This window comes from Phyllostomus discolor, chromosome 4 (assembly GCF_004126475.2).
Source record: "Phyllostomus discolor isolate MPI-MPIP mPhyDis1 chromosome 4, mPhyDis1.pri.v3, whole genome shotgun sequence".
In the NCBI taxonomy this organism is placed as follows: Eukaryota; Metazoa; Chordata; class Mammalia; order Chiroptera; family Phyllostomidae; genus Phyllostomus; species Phyllostomus discolor.
Window position 1 is genome coordinate 24,159,532 of NC_040906.2, and position 25,156 is coordinate 24,184,687.

At 40.9% G+C, this 25,156-nt stretch overlaps 2 protein-coding genes across 6 annotated transcripts in view; one reads left to right on the forward strand and one right to left on the reverse strand.

The window, feature by feature from the left end:
• Positions 1-14,981: 14,981 nt before the first annotated feature.
• LOC118499935 (translation initiation factor IF-2-like) lies at positions 14,982-18,888 on the reverse strand. Its single transcript, XM_036022571.1, has 4 exons — positions 18,655-18,888; positions 17,586-17,995; positions 17,332-17,429; positions 14,982-17,244 (listed from the first exon to the last, which is right to left on the reverse strand). The coding sequence occupies exons 1-4, from the start codon at positions 18,886-18,888 to the stop codon at positions 16,916-16,918; spliced, it is 1,071 nt and encodes a 356-aa protein (XP_035878464.1). The 3' UTR covers positions 14,982-16,915.
• INO80D (INO80 complex subunit D) overlaps positions 17,401-25,156 on the forward strand; it is a 69,075-nt gene continuing 61,319 nt past the window's right edge. For 2 of the 5 annotated variants that reach the window (XM_036022991.1, XM_028508747.2), the window contains exon 1: positions 17,994-18,344. The gene's annotated coding sequence lies outside the window, so the exon portion shown is untranslated. Of the gene's footprint in view, positions 17,489-17,508; positions 17,639-17,993; positions 18,345-25,156 lie in introns of those variants that run through there. The other 3 variants (XM_036022992.1, XM_036022990.1, XM_036022993.1) reach the window with 3 other exon arrangements.

Below are 25,156 nucleotides of genomic sequence, written 5' to 3' on the forward strand. Positions count from 1 at the left end.
CCCTGGGAATAGCAGTTAATTTTCCCAGGCACCAAGATAATGATTAGGGCACTGGGCAAGGAATTTTCCTGAACTGGCCCTGCTGCCCAGGAAGAGGTCATTCCGTTTCCCTTGAGAGCATCTCCCTCCAAGAGAGCAGGGCTGACTCACCCTCTGACTCAGGGTGGTTGCACACAGTGAACGCTTGAGAAGGGACGCTCTCTGCTTGGGTTTCTGGTGTAGTAAGGCACAAGTGTGCATTTAGTGACCCCCCAAAAGCCAGATTTCAATTTCCTATAGGGCCCATAATTTTTCCCCTGGTCCCTTTTCTCCCCTGAACCACCCACCAAACTAATACATCAAAAGTGTCGGCTGCTCCTCTCTCCTCACAGAGTCCATGTTCCAAAGCCTGTCACCTTACTTCCCAAAAAACCCACCAATGTTTTTTTCCACCAGAACTCAAAAAACTTGCTCTTTGTTCTTCAGTATATAGTCATATACACCAAATTTTAATTCAGTCCCTCTCTAGCTGGTTTTTTTCCTGGGCGTTGCAGGGAGGCAAACTGAGGCGGCAAAGGCTACCTGCCAGTTAGGCAGAGGACCTAGAGCTCTCCTTAAAATAGTTGCTGCCTATTCCTTCGTGCGCCTCCACCAAAATGTATCCCAATCCCCCCTAAAAGTACTAACTAAAATGTATGGAGCATATACTGTGGATTAGGCACTGTTCTAAATGTTATCACGAGCCAATGAAGGAGACCCTGCTATTAGCCCCACTTTACAGACGGATAAACTGAAAGCACAGTGAGATAATTTGTCCATAATCACACAGCTGTGGAGATGGGATTTGAATCCAGGCAATTCTCAACCAGAATGTTATACTGCTTCCCACCAATGGGATATTTAGGGCTTTCTCTAGGGTTTGTTTGTTGTTGTTGTTTCACTTTTACAGATAATGCAGTAATAAATATCCTTGCACATAAATATTTGCATACCTTTTTAAATATATCTATAAAGACAAATTCCTTGAAATGAGATTATGGAGTTAGAAGCAGTACCTATTTGTTGGAATAGGAAAAGTTTCTCCTGCAAATTTATCATGTGTTATGTGGAGGTATAGCCTTTTATCAGAGGCAACAAGCTGTCCTCTTCATATATTTAAAATTTCACTAGCAAAACTACTAGAAAACCATCTTGGTCCTTTACTGGATAAAGTATTATAATTATCCAAGGGTCCCTTCCTTGTGGCGTTTCTGTTACTTGATTGGAAGGAGCAGAGACAGGTAAACTGGAAGCAAAAGGCTCTGAACCAGGGGCCTGGGTCATGGTAGTTCAGTGACTGATTTTGATAACTGGAGCTTTGGTTTTTGTTTTTGTTTTTCATCTTCAAACTGCAGATATTAAGTACTATACACTTAATCTATCACCAATGGCTTTACAGGCACAAATATGAATGTATACTCATTGCTCATATGTATCATTAAGAACACTTGTAACGGAGGGATACCCATCCAGAGACCAGGGCGAGTACTACAGGCCTAATAGAAAACTGAGATTTGGTATCTGTTTGGTCACGAAGTGCATCTATGCCTTACTGCACTGGAAGCTCTAGCAGAGACAGTAATTCTTCAACACAGAGACCATCTGTATAAGACCTAGGACACTAACAGGTAGGCTCACTAGAATAAATGTTTTATTAATAAATTAATGAACCAAGTTTTCAAGGCCACTCATTAATTTTACAAAGCTAAGACTAATGTCCTCTCTAAAAAAAATAGTAATAATTTTTAGCACTTTGTCTTAAACCCTAAATAATAAGTACCTGTATCTTTAGAACTATGTTCATCATATAGTTTAACGGTCTTCAAATTTGATCTCGGGCAAGTTAATAACCAAATCATCCAGAGCAAAGAGTTGAAGTTTATCTAGTTTGTCAAATATTGAGTAACTGCTGCTATGCATTTGGAAAACACAGAAATATAGGAAAATAACCCATTTATTGATGAGAACCCCTTTCCTAATGCTATACAGGGGTTGGCAAAAGTAGGTTTATAGTTATTTGTATGGAAAAAGACATGCAGCTTATGATTATCACAATGGCTTTATTAACTCTGTGTTTCTAACTGTGTTTCGTGTCCTCACAACTGTGAACCTACTGCTGTCCAACCCTGTACAACTTACTGGTTCCTCAGGACACCATCTCCTTTTTCTTTAACGTTCTTGATAAACAACCTTATTTATGAAAACCACTTACAAATGACTAACAATTCAATGGGAATCAGTCACATGTAGTCATATGTATGCTGACAAAACTTACTTTCAAATTATAATATAGTTATTTTTAATATACTTTAGGTTATGTGTATTTTATTAGATGATATAAATCACATCACATACATTTCATCTTCTCTTTTATTCCCCAGCTTTCAATTATCTTGAATAATGTTTCCTCTTGTGGAGTATATCCATATTTCAGACTTGTACAAATAGCTATATAAATTGAATTCAGTTTTCCTCTTTCTAAAAGTTATCTAGATTTACATACTTTAAAAAAAGATTTTATTTATTTATTTTTAGAGAGAGGGGACAAGAAGGAGAGAGGGAGAGAAACATCAGTGTGTGGCTGCCTCTTGAGTGCACCCAACTGGGGACCTGGCCTGCAACCCAGGCACGTGCCCAGACCAGGAATCGAACCATCAACCCTTCAGTTCACAGGTTGGCACTCAATCCACTGAGCCACACCAGCCAGGGCTAGATTTACATACTTTTTAAACTGGGTTGGGAAATATCTAAAAATTTCAACATGAAAATAACTTAGACCTGGGTGTCCTGGAATAGAAAAAGTTACACATTTCTATGAATGAAATATGTAAGTACTCAAATGTAGAAATACAGCAAATGTAAAAAACATTTTGTGATTAGTTATGAATAAAATATGTTTTTAAGAGTCTGTCACTGGTTAGCCTAAATTTATTTACCTAAGAGTTTCCTTCCAGAATTTTTGTGAGAACTGGAAAAATAATACTGTTTTAGTCTGTTTGGGTTGCTTTAACAAAATGCCACAGACTGGTGATTTATAAACAGCAGAAATTTACTTTTCACACTTCTGAAGGCTGGAAGTTCAAGATTGTGGTGCCAGCATAGTGCTGTTCTGGTGAAGGGCCTCTTCTGTAGGATCTCTTTCATAAGAAACCACTAATCCGCCATCCTGCAAACCTAAGAGTCACTTGGATTCCTGATTCCCAGTCAGGGCATAGGGCTGAGTTCCAGCCCAGCCCCCAGTTGGGGGTATGCGAGAGGCAACTGATCTGCTTCTCTCAAACATCAGTGTTTCTCTCCCTCTCTTTCTTCCTTCCCCTTCTCTAAAAATAAGTAAAACAACAAAACAAAACAAAACAAAAAACCACTAATCCCATTCATGACAGCTCCACCCTCATGACTTAAGCACCTCCCAAAGGCCCCACCTCCTAACACCACCACATTGGAATTAGCATTTCAACAGGAATTTTGACAGGACATAAACATTAAAAATATTTGTGTCCAACCCACAGCCCATAGGCTGCATGCGGCCCAACAAAAAATGGTAAATTTACTTAAAACCTTTTTTTTTGCTCATCAGTTTTTGTTAGTGTTTGTCTATTTAATGTGTTGCGCAGGACAGCTCTTCTTCCAGTGTGGCCCAGAGATGCCAAACGGTTGGACATCCCTGATAACAATCACAGCACATTCCTGCATTGATAGCAGTCTTCCTCAATGATGGTAACTGCCAGTGGCAAAACAGATACCGATAACAGTTCAACCTTGTTCTGTACAATTGTGCTGGGCCCTGGCCAAGTGGCTTGGATGGAGCATTGGCTTGTATACCAAAAGGTTACCAGTTCAATCCCTAATCAGGACACATATCTAGGTTGTAGGTTCAATCCTGGGTTGGGGTGCATCCAGGAGGCAACAATTTGATGTTTCTCTCTCCCCTCCTTCCTCTGTCCTTAAAATATATACTATATATTTAAGTATATGTTTTACTTATATATATATATATATATATATACACACACACACACACACTTGGGTGAGGATTAACAATAAATAACTAACTGTGCTGGGAGCTACATTCTCCCTGAGTTGTGCCATCAAATTAAAGACAGGATTTATGATTTCAACAGCAATGGTGAACTTAGCCTGCAATGTCTTGGGCTCTAGTTACTGTGTGTGGGTTCAATGGGACTTTGATTTACTAAGTCTGTGTGGCATTTAGGCTGTTTCTGACATTTCTGCTCCCTGTATGAATCAATCCATTGATGCCATAGTTTTTCAGCTATATCCCAAAGTTGGGAAAAATAGTCAAGTTACAAACACGACTTGGAATAATTGTTATATCCAGCACTATTTGCTGAGTGTCAACACTATGTGGTATTATACACACTGATTTGTGAGAAAACTCTGGAATCAGTTCCCCAGATTACATGCTGGCTCTACCACTTACCAGCTATGTCATGTCTGTTTGTTACCTGTTGATATGGGGATGATGAGGACAATGACACCTGCCTCATAGTGTTGACTAAATAATTTAGTATGTGTGAAGCACTGGGCAAGTGATATCTACTATGCACCCAATCTATAACCAATCTATAGGTCAGTACTAGAATAGAAAGCATTAAATATTAAATAGCTTTATACATATAACACTTTACATCAACATTTCATTTCTAGTTAAAAGTAATAAGAATGGACCAATTTTGGTTTTAGAAACAGTCTCCCATACAGAAAGTAAGTATGTAAGTATTACATATTTGACTTACCCCCGAAGTTAAGCTACTAAAAGCAATATCCCCATATTTTGAGTCATGACTAACGACATCTTATTGGTCATCACCAATATCTATTGCAGTGACTCGCACAGTCAGATAGTCAATAAACATTTGCTCAGCAAATAAATGAATAAAAAAATAAGTGAACAATTATAGCCAAGAGAAAGACGGTTTAATTTTTTTCATTTAGCTCTGGCAGGGTAACTCCCAACCAGCAGCGTGCACACAGGCTGTACAAACTGAGCTGTTTGGACAGCAGAGTGATACATCATGAGAAAGCATAACCAGTGCTTTGACTACTGGGAGTGTAGTCACACTTTGTAGTCACAAAGGATCACACTGGGAGTGATCCTTTGAAATCTGTGCTGTTGGTGACAAATGAAGGAGAAGGACAGACGGACCTTTCACTGCGGCTGGAGGGCAGATCGCAATCAGTGTGCCACCAGTGGAGGGTTGATGACACTTACCAAGGATTTGGACAAATTTTTTTTAAAAAGTGACTTAGTAAGAAGAAAAAGTAAAAAGGGACCTGTTATTAAAAGAATATTATCCTTTGGTCTGATTTATGTGGATTGTTCATTTCATTAGTCCAAATATGTTCACGTGGCGGGTAGAATAATGGCCCCCAAATATGTCCATGTCCTAATCCCCTGAACCTGTGAATATGTTACTTTACGTGGCAAAAGGATTTTGTGGATACAATTAAGTTAATGATCTTGAGATAGGGAGATTATTCTGGATTATCTGTGAGGCACAGTGTAATCAGAAGCATCCTAATAGGAGCGAGGCAGGACAAGAGTCAGAAAAGATTAGGTGACACTATGCTTCTTTCTTTAAAGACCGTGGGAAGGGACCAAGAGTCCAAAAGGCAGGTAGCTTCCAAAAGCTGGAAAACACCAGGAAAAAGACTATCCCCTGCGGCCTCCAGTAGGAAAGCAGCCCTGCCAATAGCTCAATTTTAGCCCAGAAAAACCCTTTTCAGACTTCGTATCTGCAAAACTGTAAGATAAATCTGTGTTGTTTTAAACCACTAAATCTGTGGTCCTTTGGTTAGGACAGCAAGTGGAAACTCATACATTCATTAATATACCTATCTTATAGAGACACTAATTTGTAGCCATTACAAACTGAAATTTACTTCTAGTTCTCTTGGATTAAAGCTGGAGTTATCCTTGGGAAAGGGATTTATTTTGGGGTTGGGGCAGGAAAAAGCGCAAATGAATCTAGAGTGCCCTATGATGTCAGGAAGCAAAGGAGTACTCAGAAAGGATGGGGCATGTTGAAAGAGTACAGAAGCTAACCTAAAAGGGGCCCCAGTAGCCAAAACTGGAACAATTTGAACAAAATAATGATACTACTGAATTATAATTCCCCAAATAAATACAAGGGGACCCTCCAAAAACCTGGAATTATCTTTTGGAGGGTGGGCCTCTTGTAGTACAGGCTTCCCCAGCTAGGTGAGTGTTCTAGGTACACATCTGTATCAGTGTGCCAGCCGGTGTTGTTGTGAGAGGCTGCATTCAGCCTCAGTGACTTTTTTTTGAAGACTTTCAAGGCATTTGCACATTTCATGATGGGTGATTTACCAGTACACCTGCCTTACTCTCCCTATTTAGCCAATCTCACCCAGAACACCTTTTTTTCTGTTTCCTCAGATGAAAAATGTTCTTAAAGGGAAATGTTTTGCTGATGTGGAAGAGGTGAAACAAAAAATGACAGAAGCACTAAAAAGCATCAAAATCAATAATAAATAAGTGGAGAATAGGCAGTCCCCTGATGAATGTTAAAATTAGTATAGGAAAATTTGAGGAGAAATAGAATATTTGCACCTTGGCTGGTGTGGCTCAGTGGATTGAGCACTGGCCTGTGAATGGAAAGGTCACTGGTTCGATTCCCTGTTAGGGCACATGCCTGGCTTGCAGGCCAGGTCACCATTTGGGGATATATGAAAGGCAACTGATTATGTATCTCTTGCACACTGATGTTCCTCTCCCTTGGTTCCTCTCTTCCCCTTCTCTAAAAGTGAGTAAATAAAATCTTTGTAAAAAGTGTGTTTAAAAAAAGGAATATTTGCATAGTTCAAAGTATCTCTCCCAATATATTTTAAAATTATATATGGAAAAAATATAACTTTATAGTGGGTAAATCCGAAAGACACCAGCATAATCAAGTAATCAAGGCTGACATCACAAGTGTGGTAGGCAGAATTCTATGATAACTGCTCCCTCCCCCTTCCTCCTCACCTTTGGTTGTGTATGAGTACGCGTTACACAGCCATCCATCCACTGAGTATGATGGACCTCAACCTTCTCATTAGGTTACATTAGGGGACACAGCTGACTTTAAGAGATCATTGATTTGGGTCTAACCTAATCACATGAGCCTTTTAAAATCTGGATCAAGTTAGAGGTTAAAAACGTGAGAGGGATTAAACCAGAGGGAAATTCTCCTGCTCCCCTTGTAGGTGGAGGGGCCACGGCAGGTCCTTGAGAGTGGCCTCCAGGAACAGAGAGTGGTCCCCAGCTGCCAGCCAACAAGAAAAGTGTACACCCTGTAACCAAGAAACTGAATTCTGCCAACAACCTGAATGAGCTGAGCTGGGGGGAGGAGGACCGATGAGATGTAGCCCAGTCGACACCTTGATTTCAGCTTTGTGACTCTGAGCAGAGAGCCCAGCTGGTTTGCCTGGACTCCTCACCTCCAGAAGCTGTGAGCCAGTAAGCGGGCATTTCTGGTGCCAGGGCTGTCGTGGTTTGTCATGGCAGCCACAGAAAACTACTCAACTCGTCCTGACACACACAACATCACGTCCTACCCGACAGGGTGCTCACATCTGATATTTTCTGGCCAAAAATACAGTATCTCATCTAATCATGAGAACACATTGCCAAATCCAAACTGAGAGGCATTCTATAAAATAACTGACCAGTACTCTCCAAAGGGTCAAGGCCATGAAAGACAAAGTCTGAAGCAGAAAAAGGACATTAGAAGTAAACTAGTGAAATCTGAGTCTATAGTTTAATAATAACAAAAATTACAACAAGACACATCTAAAGTTACTTCTCTAAATATGGGCCAGTCTAGAAGCTGGTTCAAGCATCATCCCCATAGGCCAGGGTTGCAGGTCCATCCCCCATCAGGGCATGTCCTGGAAGCAACCAATGAATGCACAGATGGGTGGAGCAACGAATCCATGTTCCTTCCTCCCCCTCTCTCCCTTCTTTTCTCTCTCTCTCTAAACATCTATAAATAAAAACTTTTTTAAATAAATAAAATTGGGCTAGTCTATGTAATCTTAAGCAATTCACTTGTTAAAACTTGTTTTTCCAATTGTTAGGTAACACGAAAAATGTAATGTGCTTTAAGATTCTTTCTTAGATGAAATAGTAACAGTTGTAATACTTATGCTGCTTACTGTTTATCTTTTAATTATTTCAATTTTATTTACCTTTAAGATGGCTTAATTTTGGGAGAGTTGGAGTGTTTTCGAAGTCTCAGTAGGCTTCAAACAGGTAATGCTTTTGATGCAATAGTATAAGCTAATGAAAACAAATACTACTGATGGATGCAATACACAAATGAAAATTTGGACAACTCAGTACATTGTGGAGGCTTTTGTGGTTCTTGCTTTGACGTTTGCTTTTTACTTTTATTCCAAATTCAGGAGTCAGCATGTAAAACTATAAATACACAAAACCTTTCTCAACAGCTTGAAAGAATAAATATTTCAGAAGTTTTCTGAAGTCAAGACAGAAGCAAACAAGAACTCGGTAACACACTGTTCGAACAGTTTGATTCCCACAAGACAGAAACTCCCTCCCAATAGGGAAAAGAAAAGGACCAGTGGCTGCATGGAGTATTTACAAGAGCTATGACTCATTTTTTTCTTAGCTTCATTTCAGAGGGATAGACACACACTGCAGGGGGTGAATAATAATGTATCACAGTATCAGTGATTGCTGTATGGAGCACTTGACTTTGCTGCTCACATGTCCAGGTAACACAATTCTTCTCTCCTTCCTCCACAGAGAAGCACAGTGCTTGCGCCCTAGCATGAGGCTGGCTAACGGCCTCCTCTGAGGTTAATGTTAACATCGCCCTGGACAGAGCAACAGGAAGCATCTGTGTATCTCACCACAAACTCAGATGATCTGGACTTTCCCCATTCAAAGTATAAATTCTGTTGGCATTAAATTACTTGATTGTTCTTGTTTATTCATTTAAAACATTTAAATATATAAAACATCATGGTAGTAACCTCTGGGAAAACTGAAATAACTGATGACTATATATAAACACTTAATTAGTTCTTACCAGTCAGTCAATATTGAACCCCCCTAAATTTAAAGGCATGCATACTATGAAGGCTATTTTTGCAGATCTTTTGTTCTTATGTTCTAGAACCGTCTACAGTAACAGCAAAACTCAAGGAACAATGTTAGTCAATCATCAGCTACCAAGTTACCTTGAAGACCAGGTAGTATAATTGATCACTTCTACAAAACTGGGGGAATAATTAAATGGTAGAACATCCTTTTTGAATAATTAAATAGCTGAAGATCCGTTTTTGCTTAAGCATAAATAGCTCTTTATTGCCTGTTATACCTGTTTGAACTTCTTGGCTTGGCTTTCAAAGTACTCTTAATTGGGCCCTACCCTACTTCCTCATTTTCTACCTTTTCTCAGCACACAACTCCTGTTGTATGGTAGGGAAGACACGCTCACTCCTGCTTTACCTTGTTATACCCTCTACCCCAGGTCAATAAAAACTCTCCCCATTTAGATTCAACAAACACTATGTGCCAGGACTGTGCTAGATTTTTTCATGCATTTCCCTGAATCTACATGAGTGCTGTCATTGGCTTTTACAAGTGAAGGAGACTCAGAGTTCTGAGAACAACACAGTCAGTGAGTTACTGAGTCCAGGCCTGGAACTCCAGCAATCTTCCCTCCTCACTCTGCCCTTTCTGCTCCTTGCTATGTTCCCTTGCTTGCTATCTAAGGGCTTCTTGGATGTTATTTATCTTTACAACTAGATGGAAAGCTCCCTGTGCACAGCTGTGCATTATATTTTCTTTTACTTCCCCACCCCACAGAGCCTAACTCAGCACTGTGTCCAGGGAGCACTCAAGGAATACTTTAACAGAGAGGCGGCTGTCTCTTTTTTCAACTGTTAGCAAAGTTAACCTTTGCAACATAATTTTGTGTTTTGAATTCAGTTCTGTGTGGTTAGAACTTGCCGTGTGAAAAAGTACTTCCTTTTAGTCTTAAATACGTCACTTGAGATTCAAGTTATCTTTGACTGTCAGGTTAATTTCATTAATGTTCAGCCAATCTACTTCCTTCATTGACTTTAATCCCAACCTGTTCATTTTATTATTCCAAGAAGAGAATTCCTAGCATTTCCTAGGTTTTCTGTCATTCTTCTGACCACACAATGGCTTCTTCATATCTTTGAGGAATGTCAAGCTAAATTGGATGGACAAGTGGTGCTGGCCAGCAGCTTAGGTGGTTAGAGCATTGTCCTGATACTCGAGGCTTGCAGGTTCGATCTCTGGTTGGGGCGCATACAAGAGTCAACCAATGAATGCATAAAGAAGTGGAACAACAAATCGATGTTTCTCTCTCTTTCTCCCTTCCTCTGTATCTCTAAAATCAATCAATCAATCAAAATTAAAATGCATGGGCAAGCTGGCTTTTGATGAGATAATCTGTCCGGTGTCACATGTTTTCATCCGCCAGGAAATTTGCCAGACATGTTTAGCTTGGCCAGCGGTTGGAAAACAAAGAATATTCTTAAGCCTAGCGGTCTCAGTTCCTCTCAGCCCTCACCATTTTTAACAGTCTTCAGCCAGGCCAGTTCAGATCTTTGTCTTACGCCTGTGCTGGAAAGCCAGTGAGGACAGGGACTGTCTGTCTTGTTTGCTCCTTGACCACTACAGGACACTACCAATTTCAGCCTTACGTAGCATAGCCCTCCCTAGTTTTTGCCCCAATCCACAATAAAAAATATACACATACACATATTGAACTAGAGAATTCTTTGTGAAATAATACTTCAATCACGATGACTTTAGATATTTTCTGTTTTATATCATTCTATTCTTTTTAGTAGGTCATAAGCTGCTAAAATGATTTCTTAAGTTCCCTGTTTCAAACACACTGTGCCCGAGTTCAGGTGAGGTCTTTTGCCACTTTATCACCTAGCACCCTAAATGAGAAGACTCCTGTAAATCATTGTTTGTTACAGCCAAGTGCTAGGGAAATGCCAAACAGTCTGGCACATAACTGCGTGACTAAATGCTTGTGGTTTTGTGTTGGCTGAGCCTGTCCTCACTGTGAAAATATACAGTTCAATTGTATTCTTAAAAGTTAAACTTTCATGTACTCAAGAGTATTAATAAATTTAATCAACAAGAGAAATCTCACATAAATCATGCAAGAAAACAGTAGATGTGTAAGTAGGATTCTAATTAATTTGACATTTATTCTTCAATACTTTAGACATTGATTCTAGAGCAAGGTCCCTTTTCAGTTTTCTAATTAAAGTCCAGCTTTGATTCTAGGCACTTTCTATGAATTCAATGAAGAGGAAAGAAAGCGAAATAGACGGTTATGGAGTGGCTGTTATATGTCAGATATTATACTATATATGGTCCTATAAATCATCTTATTCAAGCAATTGTGTTCAGAACGAAGGTACTGAGGTGTGAGAGGCCAGGGAACTTGCCCCAGGTTGTACAGCTAGTTGATAAATACAAGCCCTGGGCTTCATACATGGTTTCCTGACCGAAACCCGATGCTTTGCCTACTGCCTGACATTGTTTGTGCATTTTGAAACAATGCGTTAGTGCCTGCCCTGTGTTTTATATAATGTCACAGTGCTACAATATTTGTTGGAAATATTACACGTCAAACATCTACTACTCCCTTTGTGGGATGACTCTATTTGGGGATATTTTGTGATCCTTTTTATGCCTCATTGTCAGAGAAGCCTTTCTTTTTATGCCTCATTGTCAGAGAAGCCTTTCTTCTTCAATACCTCAGAGTGAAACTTAAATGCATTTCTTTCTTTAGAATGGCTAATGAAAGAGGCCTGAACTGGTCACAATAGTCTCCTGTTATATATCCTGTAAATGCTCTTCCTGTACCTCCACTTTATATTTTTTTTAAGATTGTGATTGAGTCTGAAGGACACCAAAAGCTCAGCTAAATTTAAGGTTCTTTGCTGCAGACTTTCAACTATCTGGGTATTCAAAAATATCTGGGGAAAAAAAAATCAGTGGACTGTTTCTGTTTTAATGAAGACATCTGGTATGCTATATAGTCCTCTTTCATTTTTTGTGTGTGTTGAATTCAACTTGTGACTATTGCTAAGTCTACTGTCTTGGTTCTGTTTAAAAACAAAACAAACAAAACAATACTCCCTGACCTTGAGCTGTACTGCCTGTAAGGTGTTTATTGGCAAGCATCCAAATAAAGCAGCTGAGCTTAACACAGCACGTATGTGCTAAAGACCCTGCCTCGTGCCATATGTGCACTATGCTGTTTAATCCTCGCAACAACACAGTGAGGTGGGTATTATTATTATCCCTGTTTTTTCAAACGAGGAAGCTAAGAAGTTAAGCAGCTTGCCCAGGGGTCACCAAAAAGTGGTGGAGCCTAGTTTTTTAAGCCAGATGGCCTTGACTAGAGATTGAGCTCTTAACCACACAGCACCCCTTGCATAAGAGGAACACTGGTAAGAAACCACTCCCCATTCCCACAAAACCAAGAAAACAGTATGAGGTCTTAAAGAATAAGGTCACTGTAGAATCAGGTTGGCACCAGAAGGCTTCTGGGAAAAGACTTTGAGCAGGGCATCCAAGCAGGGTGGGCTTTAACTGGCAGAGAATAGGGGCATCAAGACAAAGATGTCTCTGGCTTGCTCAGTCGGGAAAAACAGCATCAGGCTAATGGACAAGGTTGGGTAAATTGTAATAGAGTCTTATTCACTTTGGTCTCCTCATTTCTTTCTGGTTTTCCTTAAGAATAAAACAAAATGCAAATATATACTCTAACATAATACAGCACCCAGATATGCATAAAATAGAAACACCAATATATACAATTAAGGCAAATTATACAATTATTAGTTACTGACTGCAGTCTTTTTTTCCTTCCTGGTGTACTACAACTATAGCCTTGCCATTTTTATATTTGATAATCTTTCCTATTTGAATTTAAATAAAACTGTTTGAGCCCTGGCTGGTGTGGCTCAGTGAGTTGAGCATCAGCCTGTGGACCAAAAGGACACTGGTTCAATTCCCGGTCAGGGGACATGGCTGGGATGCAGGCCAAGTTCCAGTTTGGGAGTATGCAAGGGGCAGCTGATCAATGTTTCTCTCCCTCTAAAAATAAATAAAACCTTCAAATGTTTGAATTGTGTAAATAGTTACTCCTTATTTTAATTGAATGAGAGGATTTTTCCACCTTTTCCCAGCCTTACTATTCAATTCTGGAAGTCAGTAACAAATATATGGCAAAGACGTTATAGTACAGGAAGTCCAAACTTGCAAATGGGCTGGGTTCCAGACATTATTGTAAATCAGTTGTTTGGAACCTGGAATTTATTTTCCCATGGAAATAGTGGTTAAGTTCCCAGAGGGCCCACAAAAGCTTGCTTAACCAGGAATGTGACAGAAATGAACAGTGTCACCTTTGTGTTGAACTCTATTATTCTGAGGACTCTATGGATTTCTCTTCTTACAATGTTTTAGCTAATCACCCCTTCTGGGACACAGGTTTTTTCATTATAAATTACAGAAAAAGATATCACTTAGAATTCTACCCAAATCCAATCTTTAATACTGCGTTAGGGTATTCCTTTTCACTAATCATTACTTAGAACATGACTTCAGTTGGAAAGTTGTTTTCCTTAGCCTAAGGATACGAGTAAGGAGAATGGCCCAAGAATGCTTATAGCCTAGGCTGCGACATCACATTCTCTGCCTGCCCTGTGACGAGAAGGCAGTGAAATGATACCAGGGACATGTGTTGCCCCTGCTGGTGCAAGCAACCATCTGGTTCCCAGAGGATGTCTTTTTGGCCTGTGTGTGATTTAAAAAAAAAAAAACAAAACACTTTCTTTCTTGGTTTCTGACTTGGCATCAGGTGGTAAAAGTAGTTCCTAGGTCTCAGTGCCCCAGAGTAGGTGTTAGAACTTGGGAGATTACTTGATCATGTGTTTTGACTATAACCGAATGTATATTACACAAATTTCACACGAATAATCAGAAGCTATGAAGTGGGTATCTGTCAAATACAACACTTGTCTCAGAAACATTTCCTTGCAGGGCACAGTAACCATAATAAAACCAAAATCTTTGTTTTAAGTTAGAAATATTACCAACAAATGTTTCCAAAACAGAAATGCTTAAAGTGAAAAAAAAATTTGTTTCTATAGCCATCAAAATAGTGGGGTTTTAAAAACTTTAGCCTCTGTACACACTTCACTTCTACTTTTTCACCTCCTTGGGAGCTTTTACATTAGCTAGGGACTCTTGGTATGACTTTAGAGTCTGCCTTTACAAATGGTAGAAAAGACATTTGTATGACAAGGGAAGGTTTATATTTACAACCCTAGTCCTCTCCTTCCCTCCAATAAAAATCCCACCAAATTTGTATTACCATGTCTGCTGTCAGTGTCTATTTAAACACTCGGTGTGATTCTGTCTGCAAATATTTGCCAATAAAGGCAATGCATTTCAGCTGAAAAATATATTATTATTTTTTGCATTCCTGAAAACACTGTATAGACTTAGGTACTAGGCTTCACAAAGGTGAAGTAAGCCACTGGCCGCCACTAATGAATGAAGAAGTCTCCCACTGCTGGGTACTCAAATCTGTTTTTAGCAAAGAATATATGGTAGGAACTCAGCATTTCCAGATATAAAGCATAGAGCTATGGAAGGCACCGTGGAATAGAGAGCAGGAGGAGGATTTGGAATCTTACTCGAAAGCTTTAGGGCCAAGTAGGTCTACACACTTTGAAAGTGAAGACAGTTATCCCAACTGTATTCAAAAGGATGAAGAAACAGAAAGGAGGAGAGAAAGGAAAGAAAAACAATAGTTTTTAGAGCTCTTGGGGTAATTAAATGAGAGCACATGCATAAAAGTATCCAGAGAGGTTACAAAGATGCATTAGGTGCTCAATAATGTTAGCCAAGTTTGAGTACTTGGAATTTTATTGGGCAAACATAGGGTTATTTACGCTTAATTATGTCAGTAATTTTGTTAGCACCTGCAGCTTCTAGGAATTAAAAAGACATAGCAATTGAACTAAGTTCAATCATCAACCGAAATAAAATGTTGACCAATCAAATTCACCAATATTGCAAATAAGGTGGGATTTCTTTCTTGGCTGGGCTATAGTTTCCCAAGTCAAGGCTTATACAGAGAAAGACATTGAAATGCTAAGATTATCCACCATGTCCCTATCCCAGATACACAGCATGCAAACAAGTTTATTGGTCACCAGAGAGGCTGCCTAAAAGGACGCAGTCAGCTTAAAGCAAACACATCTTAGTTTCTTAAAAAATTCAAACCGTCAATCATGTCACACACAAGGAACACGTTGTTGAGAAACACGCTTTTCAAGTCCACTACAGTTCTCCATGAAGAGCAGTAATTTCCTCGTTATGACCAATGTGTTTGATCTACAACTGTTCTTAAAAAATGTCAACAGAACATAACTTCCCAACTCAAGTTTCCAAGATGATGGAAATTAATTAATTTTAATTACTTCACATTCTTCTACTAGAGAAAGAAAAACAATCGCAAAAGAAAACCTCAACGATTCGAGTACTGTATTCAAATTTAGGTGATAAAGACCGGGTCAGCACGAAACATGTAAAATGATACATGCTGAACTCACAGACAATTCTGAACTCACTTTTACATTATCTGAACTTACGTTAATATTCCAAATCTGTAAGGTCAAAAAATAAACATTTTGAAGTAGAATCAGTTATTTTTAAATGCCTTGTAATAAATTTTAAATGAAAGATGTTCAAGGCAGTAATATTATAAATTAATTCCCACTAGATTAGCCAACGTGTGTCAGAAAAATAAGTATAAGATTCAGCATTCTCTGTAGAAAAAAAAAAGATCCTCTGGTTATTTTCTAATATTCTTCTCTTTCTCACAAAAATAGGAAAATCTCTCTGCAATTCACTCTCGTCCAGCAAGAGTTCTATGGGAACTGTTTTAGTGGGCGGCACCTTTCTCTCTCTCAACTCTGTGCTCCCTCAGCATCCGGTAACTTGGATTCTATTTATCTGCTAAGGTTGGCTAAATAAAAAGGATTGATGACATCTATTGCAATATATTAAAAGTAATTTACACAGGCTGGCAGCACACTGGAAGTTCTGAACAGACATTTCAACTCGAACAAACGGACATCTCTCCATTCTGTGACACAACAGGAAGTAGACAGCAACCTGTGTAATGTACCAAAGATTTAAACCTTAAAAAATTTAAATAAATTAAAAAGTAAAATGTCTGCATATAATGAATTGCCAAAAGACAATTTTACTTAAAATCTAAAGCTGTCCTTAAAATATATTTCCAGCTTTACAGTAATCTTTCTTCATGGGCAGACCATAACAGAATTAGGATTATTTCCAGAAACGTGGTCAATTGTACTTAAGTTGTATTTAACCCCTCAGTGACCTCTGCCTTTATTTGCACTGTGAAAAATAAACAGCTATATCATGCCTTTCTGGGCAGTCAATAGGTTTTATTTACATTGCTTTGAGAAAAGGAGACAAAAGACATCCTTTACAATTGTCTTGCAGCAATCTCTGTTGTGAGAGGAATATATAACACAAAATTTTATATATAAGAAAAATATCTATATATACAAAACATACAAATAAATAAATAGATAAATAGACAAAGTGGCTCTGAAGTCTCTTGAGGTGCAAATTTATAAACTGACCACCAGACACAGAACTTAGATCTGTAACGGAGAAAAATCGTTATGACCCTGAAAAAAAAAATTTAAAATACCACCGTCATTAACATGGGAAAAACAGAAAATAGAAAACAATAATCACCGGAAAACCTGGGTCTTGTAAGATTTCTTTCCATCAGAAGATGCAGAAACATATTTCCCCCTGGTGCAAATGAAAACGTTTCTCAAGCACCCCCAGTTTCTTCCCCGCTTGTCCCCCCAGGCGCTGGTGTAGACGGCCGGCGTGGACTTTTTCCCAGAGATGAGAAGTAGAAATTTGTACTTTATCGGGAGCGGGTGCACTTTTCCCCCCGGCCCCCCTTTCCTCTGCCTCCAAGATGGTAGGAAAGTTGTCGTTTCGGAGGGCAGAGGAGCGGCTCTCTGGTGTTATGTCCTCGCAGTGCCTGTAGTGGTGCTGTAGGAGGCTGCTGCCTCTTGTGCAGCCCCACAGCCCTGCCTCCTTGGCTGGAGAGTATATTCAGGGATTTCCCCTTAATAATCACCGACCCTGGGAGCACTTTTTACTTTCCAAAATAAAAATATGATCCTCACCCCTCTTGCTTGACAGGGAAAGGCTCTCGCCGGAGCCTAGTGGGGAGCAGTAGCAGCGACAGTCGAGCTTCCTAGTCCATTGCCAGCGCCTCTCAGATCTGTCAGCCCAGCCGAGGGAAAAGGGGGGAAGGAGAAAAAAAAAAAAAGCAGCTTAAAGGTAAGCAGAGGCGGCCCCAGGCCCGGCCCACATCCCCGGGCTCCCGTAAGGCGGCGGGCTGGGCCGCGCAGGCAGGGCGGGCGGCGAGCGCGCTTACGTGAGACCGGGGATTCGCCGGCCTGCGCCAGGCCCCGGACACAGGATGGAGGGGTGAGAGGGGTCGGCGCCGGGGTGGCGGGGGCTGGGAACCTCGGGGCCTCTGGGGCGCCCGCAGGCAGCGACGGCGGGCGGGCGGACCGGGGTCCAGCCGGGGCCGGAGCGGGGCGAGCGGCGCGGCCTACCCGGGCCGGGGTGGGGGTGTGGGGCGGGGTGGGGGTGCCGGCTAGGCCTCGGGCGGCGGGCCCCGCGGCGACCGCACCCTACCCCCTCAGCGGGGCCTCCGCGCGCCCCCGCGGGACCCCGAGGCCCCCGGGCGGGACGGCGGCGCCACGGGGTCGAGGCTCGCGCTGGCCGGAGGTCCCCCCGAGGGGCGGCAGGCCCGGGTTTCCGGGACAGGGGCGTCGAGGCCTAGGAGTGCGGAGCCGGTGCCCACCCCCGAGCGCCCACCCTCCCCTTCCCCGGGTCTCCCTCAGACGCCCCTCCCCCATTCCGGTAATAGTTAAATTTATTTATCCCCCTCCTCCGCGCTCTGGGCGGCCTGGCCGGGGCGGGGCAGGCGGCCAGGCGGGCGTGGGGTGGGGTGGCGGGGCGGTGAGGAGTCAGGTGCAGCCGCGGCCCGGAAAGTTTCCTTTTAGGCCCGAATGGGGGGGCTGTCCTCCTTTCGGGGAGCCCTGGTCCTAGCGCTCGCGACCCCCGAGGGCGTGGGGGACAGCACTCGGCTATTTTGAAACTCTTTGCCAGTTCCTGTCCGTTGAAGGTACTCCGCCCCTGCACCCCTCGCCCGCGCCCCACCCCACTCCCCGGCGAGCCCTTCTCGGGCTGCGAACTCAGCCCGTTCCCCGGGCGCCCCCGGGCTGGGGAGAGGGCCTGCTCTTCCCGTGTGGAAAAGTTTTCCAGGGATTTTTCTTAGCGTATTAGTTTGTGACTGGGCTTTTTGCGGTGGGAAGGGAGGAGGTAAATTCAGGTGGTATTTCTTTCTGTCGGTGCTGGCTTTCCTGGTCGCCTTTTTAGCCCTTACATCGGACCCGGGGGGGGGTGTTCTTTTCAGATCTAGGCACCCCACCCACCCCCGCCCTTTCATCCCGACTCCTTCGGGTCTCAGCCGCGTTTCCTGGACTGCCCCTTGCAGGAGGGGACAGGGAGCGGTGAGCACTGTCAGTGAGCTGAGCGAGGGCCGGGTTGCTGGAGCGGCCCCCACACGCCGGAGTTTCCCGTCCTGTTGGGTCACTGTCCGATGAAACCAGCACGCGAACAGAGCCCAAGGGGGGAGAGACCCCGGTTGTCAGCACGCTTGGAAGCATTAAAAATTAGGAGGCAGAGGAGGTGGGCAGGGCAGCTCCTGAAACACGGTTTAAAGATCCGTGGTGGACGTATTCTGATAGTAACTATTTGCATTTATGTAATACCTTATATTCGACCCCAGCAGTAGAAAAATGGGGATTTTAAGGAAATGGGTTACTGCTGTAACTCAGAAGGGTGTGTGAAGAGCCCTCAGGGAACTGAACCTAGCTAACATCATGTATGGTTTTCTTTTCTATGTTTAAATGGGTTCAATTTTAGCAATATTTTGGTGCCATGAGCTTTAAAAGTTTTTTTTTTTTAGTTGAAAACTTAAAATTTCAAATCTAGATGCCCTGGTTTTCAGCGATGGGATGTTTCCTGTGGCTACACTTAACCTCCTGGTTGTTCTTTGGTATGGAAGTTGGAATGTTAATGTACCCTGCCCCCCACTACCAGCCCCCGGTGTGGGCAAGTTTGGAGAGGTTATCTTTCGTTCTCTTCCCTCCCTTCCCTTTACAGTGGACCTAGGAGAAGATGTCGTGTGTGTATGTGTGTGTGTCCTGCCTGGTGGCAGGCTGGAGTTGGCTGGCAGAGGTGTTCCCCACTCTGCCCGCAGAGCACTGTTACCCAGTCCAAGGCGGGCACTTGCAGAGCGCGGGTAGCCCATGACTTGGTCAGTGCTGACTTCTGTCAGGCAGGGGAGTGAGACTCCTTCTGAGATTCTTACTGTGTGTCTTGTCCTGTGGTCTTCCTAAAGTAAAACTTTTTTTTCCCCCCAGTGATAGATGTCCAGCCATTTAGCATTGTTCTTAAGAAAAGCATGATATTTGAGATCATATGGGTTTCAGACAAAAATGCAAATTACGCTTAATGGTTGTTTAACTTTATTGATGAATTGAAATTGCTTATTGACTTGGACGTTTTTATATACTTGTGTATCCAAAGATGTTACTTCCATTGTGGTTTGTCATTTTTAGAGCATATTGGTTGGAAGAAATCATTTGATGAGTCTCTTTTCTTAGGACATTTTAAGGTTAAAAAAATCTCTTTGCCTCATAATTTGGTATTTTAAAGGTACAGCTTTAATTTCACATTCCTAAGCTTCAGAAACTGTAAGTGTACAAATCCCCAAAGTTTTGTATTAATTTCCTAATCCTAACTGCCTCAAGAGCTACTTATTCCTGAAGGGATGGTGGGGTTTGTTTTTTATTTATTTGAAACTAATAAAAGACTACGGAGTAAATACGGAATTAATTTTAAATTGGCAAGGTAAGGTATTTTTTGATTCTTAAATATTTAGTTTCAAAAGTAGATATTTATTTTGATTTATAAGTCTGAAATTATCAGTTTTTCCTCTGAAGGATCATAGAAGGAAATTTGTATACCCCACCCCAACTATTTTTCTCAGCAAATCTTGTCACTGCTATTTTTAGAGAAGTGAAATTTTGGTTTAGATGGATTTAAAATTTCTAAGTGAGAGCACCCAAAATTAAACAAGTCACTTCAAAAAAAAATGCTGATCCATTCATTCTTACCTGAGGTGTTCCCCCAGGGTTAGCAGCTCTCACTGTACAGGTTTGGAACAATAGGTACGGATAATGAGAGGTCATTTATTTTTGAGTGCAGTTAGCAGTATTCTGTGGACACATACCCCGGTGTCTCCTCACACACACTTGGGAACTTGTAAGCAGTGGGTGGATAGGTGAGAGTGAGTTGGAGGCAGCAAGTTTTCTCCAGAGCAGATACTCCACTGCATGTACAGTGGAGTCACATCCAAGCCCACTGAATTTATGCTAATGTAACTCTGTCCCAGGGCTCTGACTTTAGTAATGCTGATTGTAGACAATACTTGTGGCTATTTTGAGGCACTTGCAAAAATGCTCTCCACTCAAGCTTAGAGGTAAAACCTGGAGCCTCTCTTTCTCTCTACCCTCCTTGCACTTAAGATGGCAGGCTGTTTGGTTCACACTTTTTAAGACAGCTTTTCAGTTAAATTTTATTTGTTAGTGTGATATCCTATAGTCAGACACGTTTGGCCTGCCTGGCCTTTGGGTTCTTATCCCAGCTCTTCTGCTGGATGAGTTACTTCATCTTTGGTTTCTTTGCCTGTAAAATGGAAATAGCCCTTTTTGATGTAAGGATTAGGTGAGATGGCCCCTGTGCTTTGCTCTTAGTTGATGCTCCTTAAATATTAATTCCCCTAGCCCACCTTATCTATTAACACCATCTAAATACCATTTCTTATCATTGTTTGCTTGTTTTCTGACTAAAAGTAATACTTTCTTATATCCATTCCACTCAGACCTGTTTATCCCAGGAGATAACCAGTGTTAATGTTTTGTTGTTTTCTTTCTCTGTTTTGTGTGATTGTGTGTGCAAACCACATAAACTTAATCCTAGGATTTTCCATTTAACAATGTTGTGTAGTTTTTTTGTTGTTTAAAGCTTGGGCTCTGGAAGCAATCTGGCCTTGAATCCTACCTATGGGGTTTGGGCAAATTACTTTATCTTACTCTCAGTTTCTTCATCTGTGAAAGAAGGTCATCAACATACCTTCCTCATAGGGTTGCTGTGTTGAGTGTGCTGAGTGAATGAGAAATTGCACAGAAAGCCTTTCGTATGGTACCTGGTGCATGACCTTTAGATGTTACTTTTCTCTAAAGATTTTCGATATTCTCTGTGTGAATTTTTCAGTGTGAATGAGTTCTTGATTCGGTGTTTGCTAATAATACTAGTGAGTAGTGAGTAGATAGAATGTTAAAATTACCTTCGTGGGGCAAATAAATATTTTCGTACCAGTAAAAAAGTGGCAGTATATTCATAGAAACTTTCAGCAGCTTGATGTTAGTCTGGTCTCTGTTGTTGAGTTCTGTGAGCTGGCAAATGTAAAGGAGTGTTAAGTACACTAGTGGTCAAAGAAGGTAGGTTTACTTTACCTCTAGCTCCTCCTTTAAAACTTTAGAATGCTTATCCCAGGTCGGTGAAGGTAGGAGTTGCTGAAGCTGATGCTGTTTCATTCATTCATTTAACTGTGGGCCCTGTAATACCGAGACACATTCACTGCCCTTGAGGAGTTTGTAGTCTAGTGGAGAAGGGAAAAATGCTGACATTTACAATCGTGAATGATAAGGGATAGATTTGCCTCGAGGCCGGAAAGCTATTTATTTTGGCTGCCCTGGGGCAAGCCCTAAAGTGAGGCTTTTCCAGGGGTGTTTCCGCCCTAAGCAAATGGGAAGAGTTTTAGAAAGGCATTTCTGAAGGTGGGACCTGAAATACAAGAGTATTCTGTGTTGCAAATTGTAGGAGTTGTAGGAATAGGAATAAATAGTGGGGGAGGGAGAGGTCAGCCTGGCCAGGTCCTAAGGAGTTTCTGTGTTAGGCTAAAGAGTTTGCATTCCTTTTACATTTGCAAGCAGACCCTGAAGGCCTTTGGCCAAATAAATTATTTGCGTTTTCAAGGACTTGACTTATACAAAGAGTTGAATAAAGGAGGGAAAGACTGGAATTAGACTAGTGAGAGAGCTACAGAGAAGAGCTTGAAGGTTTGGATTAAGGCGGCGGCAGTGGCAGAGGAGGTGAAGCGAAGTGGGGAGGCTGGTCACTCAGGTAAAGTAGCTGCCTGAGTTGACCAGATGTAGATTTGGAAATCATCCTTGGATAGACGACAGCTGAAGTTGCAGAAGAACTTGGCTTAGTTAGTGGTTCTTAGCCTTTTTTTGAGAATTGGATGAATTTTATGGACCCTTTTCCAGAAAAATGCACTCACATTGATAATTTTGTACATTTGGTTTGAAACTTGGGTAATAATCTAGTCCTGGGATAGATATAGAGTAGATATAATCATTTCAAATTAAAATGAAAACCCATAGAAATATCTTGTTTGACCCACAATTTTTGTGTGTGACTTTATCACTGCCATCTCATAGATGAGGGTATAGATGTATAAAAAAAACTTCTCAAGGTCATACATCTTGTTTCTTTTAAAGATTCTATTTATTTATTTTTAGAGAGAGAGTAAGGGAGGGAGAGAAAAATCAATGTGTGGTTGCCTCTTGCACACCCTCAACCAGGGACCCAGCCCACAACCCAGGCATGTGACCTGACTGGGAATCGAACTGGCAACCCCTTGGTTCACAGGTGGTACTCAGCCCACTGAGCTGTACCAGGCAGGGCTACATCTTATATTTTAACAGCTTACATGAACTGCTGACATGGAAAAAATCAGAATATTTTGTGAGATTATTTGGATTTTTATCTTTTGAAAAAGCAGAAACCTTCAGTGCTCTTTTTTTTTTTAATTTTTTTTTTTTTTATCACACTAGCTTATTGGAACTGGTTTGAGTCAGCCCTCTTTAGATGAACAGTTTGCCAAAGTCTGCCCCTGGCCTACCTTGGTGGCCCTTGTTAAGTATCTCACCTAGCATCCCTATAAAATAAGATGAAGAGAATCCAGGGAATGTAGCACTTGAGTGTGGGGGCAAGAGAACCAAAGCCAGTGACTGAGCGGCTGGAAAGAGATTTTCAAGAGAAAGTGGTCAAATGCTACAGAGAGGTCAAGTAAGATAAGGATGAAACCATGTATGTAGAGTTTCAGCAACAGAGGCCATTGGCTTCAGATTCTTAGAACAAAAGAACTCTGAGGACTGTAACTATAACTTTTTTCTTCTTGTTCTGTAATGTAACAATTGAGAGCCACTGTGGCATGGACAGGAACCCAGAAAGCATTTATTGTAAAGGATGATTAACTGAAGCTAATAAATGCTGTAACGAAGTCAGTCACTGCTCATTCTGCTAGCATTTTCCGACACAAGAACATCAGTATATAGATGCTATATAGGATATAGACAGTATTTTTAGTATTAGATTTTTAATATGGATTATAGGGACGAATTTTGAGTGGATTCTGTTAGCACAGCCCCAAGAAGGTGGGAAGGCCTGACTTGACGGAGAATTAAACTGTACCATTCAGAAAACGCTAGCAGCTGGAAGTGCATTTTAGCTCTCCAGGTTCTAGATTAAGATGATAATAATTCTTATAAACTACTACTATAGTTTCTAATAGTACTTAATATTAAGTGATTACTATGTGCTGAGTGCCATGCTAAGCATGGTTCATGAAATACCTAATTTAACTCTGAATGACTCAACTTGGTACATACTATTATAATTCTCTCCTTACCTATGAGAAACCTGAAACCTAAGTAACTTGCCCAAGGTCATAGACCTAGCATTGGGAGAACCAGATTTGAGCGCCAACTCTGATGCTCACTAGTGCCAGTGTGTCCTCAACTTCTGCATAAACTCCCCTTTACCTTTCTGATAAACCAGGTAAGGAACTCAGCTACTGTAAAGGCTATTTACATTTAAACTCATAACGCATATTTATTTTTCCAATAATAAACGGCACGTAGTAGACATTCAGTAAGCATTTATTTGATTTATTTTTAAATATTTTAGTTTGAATTTTATACTGAAAATTGTATTTCTGGGTGATAGGCAGTTTTTTTCACTGATCTTTTCAAATCACGTCAATTGATTTTCATTATTTCTAGTGTTATTTTCACGTTGATATGTGGGATGTTAGTATTTAAAAAATTAATATATTCATCTGTTTAGTATTTCACTTTTTGCTATATGCAGTTAAATTAAAAAAAACTTAAAATGGGGAGCTTTTTTTAAAAAACTTTAAAGTATGTGATAAGTATACTTTAAAGACTTTAAAGACTTTAAAGTATGAGATAAGTATACTCATCTGTATTAATTATGTTAGAAAACTAATATTCTGAGAATTTAGGTTCATTCTGTATTAAAAATTTTAAGGTATATTGTAGTTCTAGGCTCTTAAAAGGGGGTAGAATATAAAGTTACAGATGGCAATTAGGGAAAAATACTGTGGCAGTGAAATGAACATGCTTCTGTAACGTGAGACTCAAAAGAACAGTAAGAACATAGATTTCCACGTGGAGGTGATAGAGCAGCAGTCCCTAAGAGAGTAATGTTCATGTTTTTGTCAAATGGTTTGTGGTTGCTGTTGGAAGACTGAGAAGGCTGTAGGTTGCTTTTGTCAAACCTTATCGTCCTGATTTTTCTCCCTGTTAATGCTTCATTCCTCTGTATTTGTAAGATGAAAGGAACAATATAAAGGAATTGTTTTATTTTCCAATTAAATTCAGCATATAATAATTTAAAACAGATTTCACACCCAGCCATAATTTCCACTCTTGAATTCCGGTATATGGATATGTTCACTGTGCAGATAGTCTTTCTGTGAGACTGTTCTCAGTAATA